The sequence below is a fragment of the Tachyglossus aculeatus genome, chromosome 4, assembly GCF_015852505.1.
Source record: "Tachyglossus aculeatus isolate mTacAcu1 chromosome 4, mTacAcu1.pri, whole genome shotgun sequence".
NCBI classification, from domain to species: Eukaryota; Metazoa; Chordata; class Mammalia; order Monotremata; family Tachyglossidae; genus Tachyglossus; species Tachyglossus aculeatus.
In genome coordinates this window covers 128,324,169-128,329,212 of record NC_052069.1, presented here as the reverse complement: position 1 = coordinate 128,329,212, position 5,044 = coordinate 128,324,169, and the positions used below count along the sequence as shown (strand labels likewise).

The window sequence follows — 5,044 nt, the reverse complement described above, 5'->3', positions numbered from 1 at the left end:
TTGTACATATTCTATTTATTTTATTTAGTTAATATGTTTGGTTTTGTTCTCTGTCTCCCCCTCCTAGACTGTGAGCCCGCTGTTGGGTAGGGACCGTCTCTATATGTTGCCAGCTTGTACTTCCCAAGCGCTTAGTCCAGTGCTGTGCACACAGTAAGCGCTCAATAAATACGATTGAATGGTTGAATGAATGACTAAGAAGGGAGGTGAGGGGGGCGGAGGCGGGGCCTCGTCTTCCACTTCCCGGCGAGCCCGCGGTGGGCCGGGCCGGGCCGGGCCGGGCCGGGCCGGGCGGCGCGGTGAGGGGGCCGCCATGGCTGCCATGCTGCGGGCGCTGGGCCGCGCCGGCCGTCCGGGCCGCCCCACGCCGCCGGTGCCCGTGCCCGTTCCCGTGTCCGTACCCGTGCGGGGCCGCAAGAGCCGCCACGACCCGCCGACCAAGTCCAAGGCCGGCCTGGTGCGGACGCCGCCCAGCGTGGACGCCTCCGAGCTGCTGGTGGTCACCGAGCGCTACCGGCTGCACCGACTGGCGCTCAGGGCGCTCAGGTCCGACCGGGGGGCGGAGGGAGGGGCGGACTCACAGTCTTAATCCCCATTTTACAGATGAGGTCACTGAGGCCCAGAGAAGTGAAATGACTCGCCCAGAGTCACACAGCTGACAACGGGTGGAGCCGGGATTTGAACCCCTGACTTCCGGCTTTGGAGTCAGAGACTGGGGGGGGGGCAGAGAAACCAGCGAGGATGCTTATGCAAGTAGTCAAGGCAGGATAGAGAAGTGCGTAAGGCAGGGTTAGTAGCAGTTTGGATGGAGAGGAAAGAGTGGATTTAGCGACGCGGAGAAGGGAGAACCCATAGCATTTGGTGAAAGATTGAATACGTGGTTTGAATGAGCGAGCGGCTTGTATGAGGACAGTGGTGTTGGTTAAGCGCTTACTGCGTGCCAAGCACCGGGCCAAGCGCCGGGGGAGATACTAGGCTATCGGGTTGTCCCACGTGGGGCTCACAGTCTTCATCCCCATTTTACAGATGAGGAAACGGAGACACAGAGAAGTGAAGTGACTTGCCCAAAGTCACACAATAGACAAGTGGTGGGGCCGGGATGAGAACTCGTGACCGCTGACTCCCAAGTCCGGGCTCTTGCCACTAGGCCACGCTGCTTCTGTATGCACCCCGGCGCTTAGTATAGTGCCTGACACATAGTTAAGCGCTTAACAAATGCCACTGTTATCCTGTCATTTCTTAAGCTTTTACGACACATCAAGCACTGCTCGAAGCGCTAGGGTAGGTACAAGGCAATAGGGTTGTCCCACGTGGGGCTCCCAGGCCTCATCCCCGCTTTATAGATGAGGGAACTGAGGCTCCGAGAAGTGAAGTGACTTGTCCAAAGTCACACAGAAGACAAGTGGGAGAGCCGGGATTAGAACCCATGCCCTCTGACCCCAAGACCGGTCTTTTGCCACTGGGCCATGCTGCTTCTCTGCAACAGTAATGAGAGTGATGGTATTTGCTAATAATAGTAATTTATAGCATTTGTTAAGCAATTCCTGTGTGCCAAGCACTGTACTAAGCACTGGGGTTGGGTACAAGCAAATCGAGTGGGACTCAGGCCCCATTCATTTTGGGTTCACAGTCTTAATCCCCATTTTACAAATGAGGTATCTGAGGCACAGAGAAGGGAAGTGACATGCCCAAGGTCATACAACAGACAAGTGGTGGAGCTGGAGTTAGAACCCATGACATTGTGACTTGCAGGCCCATGCTCCAACCACTAAACCGTGCTGTTTCGCAAAGTGCCGGGGATGTTCTAAACACTGTGGTAGGTACAATAAGAATAGTTATGGTACTATGTGGTAAGCATTGTTTAAGTGCTGCGGTAGATATAAGCTAAATAAGTTGGACACAGTCCCGGTCCCAAATGGGGCTCATACTCTTATCCCCATTTTACAGATGTGGGAACTGAGGCCCAGAGAAGTGAAGTGATTTGCCCAGGGTCACGCAGCAAATGTGGCAGAGCTGGGATTAGAACCCAGATCCTTTTGACTCCCAGGCCTGACTCCAGTAAGCCATGCTGTCCACCTGGGGACTTTAGGGAACTCACAACTAATGGTGTCAGTTTTTTTCATTCTTTCAGTTGTGTTGTGTGCAGAGCTCTGTATTAAGCCTTTAGAAGAGTACAATACAACAGTAAGCGGATAGATTCCCTGCCCTCAAGGATTTTACAGTATAGAGAGAGGCAGGGAGGGACCCGATTGGTCCAGTCATCAGAGGAAAAGGAGAGAGGATTGAGGGGTTGAGGGCTGAGGGAGGGAGTGAAAGGTTTGAGAAAGTTGGTGGAGGTGATGGGGTGGCAGACTGATCTGGGGAAGACAAGCCTCACACACACACGCACACACTCTCTCCTGGGTGGGTCCGGAGGAGGAAGGGGAATTGTGGTCTCTGCCATTGAGGGGCCGGGGGGCGGGGGAGGGAATGCACAGCCCTGACTCCCAAGTGCCCCCCTCCCCACCCCACCCCCACCCCCACCTCGCACAGGTTTGAATTCATAGAGGAAGTGCGGCGGAAAGTGTATGAGGAGAAGCAGGGAGCGATGGCCTTCCTGAGAGCGAAGCAGGAAGCCGAGGAGCATCAGCAGCTCATGGCCTGGAATCAGGCGGAGAACCAGCGGCTGCAGGAACTACGGTGAGCCGGAGGAGGGGGTTGGGGTCTTCAGCAGGGAGGGCATGGGGGGGTGGGGCGAGGCCCCCAGCTCTCTAGGGTCTGCCCACACCACCACAAAGGAGGCTGGGTCATCCAAGCGGCAGATATGCTGGACTCCCCGACTTGTCTCCTGTGTTACCTTGTACAAGTCACTTCGCTTCTCTGGGCCTCAGTTCCCTCCTCTGCAAAATGGGGATGAAGACTGAGATCCCCACATGGGACAGGGACTGTGTCCAATCTGATTAGTCTGTATCTGTCCCAGCACTTAATAATAATAATAGTAGTTTTTGTGAAGCGCTTACTATGTGCCAGGCACTGTATTAAGGGCCAGGGTAGAGACAAGATGATTGGGTTCGACACATAAACCATAAAACAAGTAAATGCGGAAGTGGCTGGTGGAGTCAGTCTGAATGGACGGTCACACCACTGGCTCCGCTGTAGTGCCCCTCGCCCATGGCTCACCCCCCAGTCTTACCTACCCACCCACTCCATCTGCGCCCTCAGGGAGCAGCGGCTGAAAAAGGAGCAGGAGGAGCTGACGGTCCGGCAGGCCCAGGAAGCCACCCAGAGAGCCCGGGCTACAGAGGAGTTTATCCAGGAGAAGATGAAGGAGGTCCTCCAGCTACAGGTATGACGGGGCGGAGGGGAGCACGGGGGCAGGGGGCAGAGGCGTGAAGGTGTCTCTGCCCCCCTCCTGGTTCTTGGTGGGGGTGGGGTGGGGGGCAGCGGGGAGACTAGCTGGTGTGGGGGGTGTGGGTCTGGGAAGTCCCTGATCCACACAGGGGGCGGGGAGTAGCTCAGCTTCCTCCATTAAACCCCACCCCACCCAAGGATCCAGGGGAGGGGCAGAGCCGGAAGTATCCAGCCAGCAGGAGGGTGGTTCCAGGGGGTCCAGAGCAGCTTGAGGTCATCTACTTGCCTTTTTTTTTTTTTTTTAAGAGCATGGGCTTGGGAGTCAGAGGTCATGGATTCTAATCTTGATTCTGCCACTTGTCAGCTGTGTGACTTTGGGCAAGTCACTTCTCTGTGCATCAGTTACCTCATCTGACTCTGACTCCCAGGACCATGCTCTATCCATTAGGTCGTGCTGCTTCATGACTGACTGGGTGACTGAAGTGACAGAGTCAGGATTAGAGCCCAGATCCTTCTGGCTCCCAGACTTGGGCTCTGCCCTAGGCCACACTGCTTCTTCCTGCATAGAGCTGGGGGTTGGGGGCCCCCAGACGAACAGCCGAAGGGAAAGGTCACCTTTCTAGAGGGTTTGACTTCCTGCTCATCATGGGCAGGGAAGGTGTCCATTGTTGTATTTTCTTCTCCCAGGTGCTCAGTACAGTGCTTTGCACACAGTAAGCACTCAATAAACTCGATCGCATGAACGGTTGAATGACTGCTGATCTCAACCCTCCTCTCCGCACACAGGAAGAAGCGAAACACTTCATCACCCCCGAGAACTTGGAGCAGAGGATCGAAGAAGCCCTAGACAACCCGTGCAGCTACCACTTTGCCGTGGCCAAGGATGGCCGGGTGGTGAAGCGCACTCCGCTCCCGTAGAGGCCGGGCACGGGCCCGCACGCGTGTGTCCGCGCGAGACCACCAGGAGGAGAGAGCAGGCTGGGATTTCCGTCCAGGCACCAAGTTGGGCACGGGGTCGGGGAACTTAACGGGGTGGCTCGGGATTGTGGGAGCCCGTTACCCAGCCCCTCTCCCCACTTATCCTGCTCCCTCTGGTGCCCAGAGGGGTAACCTCCAGAATAAAAGGGAAAGATAGGTTTTCTACCCCATGGGAAAGCGTCTCCTTTTTGAAGGGCTAGTGGGGAAGACTCTACTAAGCGCTGGGGTCGATACAAGCTAATCGGGATAGAGGCAGACCCTTTCCCGTCTTTTTTATTCTCAGTATTATTATTAGTAATATTTATGGTATTAAGCACCTACTATGTGCCAACTGCAAAGCAACGCCTTAAAGTGGCAGGAGAGTTTGCATACGCTAATGAAGTTTAGAGTTGTGCCGTTAAGAGATACTCACTTGTCAGGGTCACCCATAATGGAAAAGGTCTAAGCCGAAGCGTCAGACAAATATGATTCACCCGTGCTGGGCAGCAGCAGCATGGCAAAGGGTCAAAGGCGGATTATGGAGCCATCAAAGTGTTGATCAGCTACAACGAGAAGCAGCGTGGCCTAATAGAAAGAGCCTGGCCTTGGGAGTCAGAGGTCGTGGGTTCTAATCCCGGCTCTGCCACTTGTCAGCTGTGTGACTTTGGGCAAGTCACTTCACTGCTCTCTGTCTCAGTTACCTCGTCTATAAAATGGGGGTTAAGACTGTGAGCCTCAGGTGGGACAACCTGATCAC

General features: G+C 55.1%; 1 protein-coding gene across 1 annotated transcript; it reads left to right on the top strand.

The window, feature by feature from the left end:
- Positions 1–307: 307 nt before the first annotated feature.
- On the top strand, positions 308–4,478 carry MRPS26 (mitochondrial ribosomal protein S26). Its single transcript, XM_038745409.1, has 4 exons — positions 308–546; positions 2,533–2,679; positions 3,202–3,325; positions 4,117–4,478. The coding sequence occupies exons 1-4, from the start codon at positions 314–316 to the stop codon at positions 4,246–4,248; spliced, it is 636 nt and encodes a 211-aa protein (XP_038601337.1). The 5' UTR covers positions 308–313; the 3' UTR covers positions 4,249–4,478.
- The last annotated feature ends 566 nt before the right edge of the window (positions 4,479–5,044 follow it).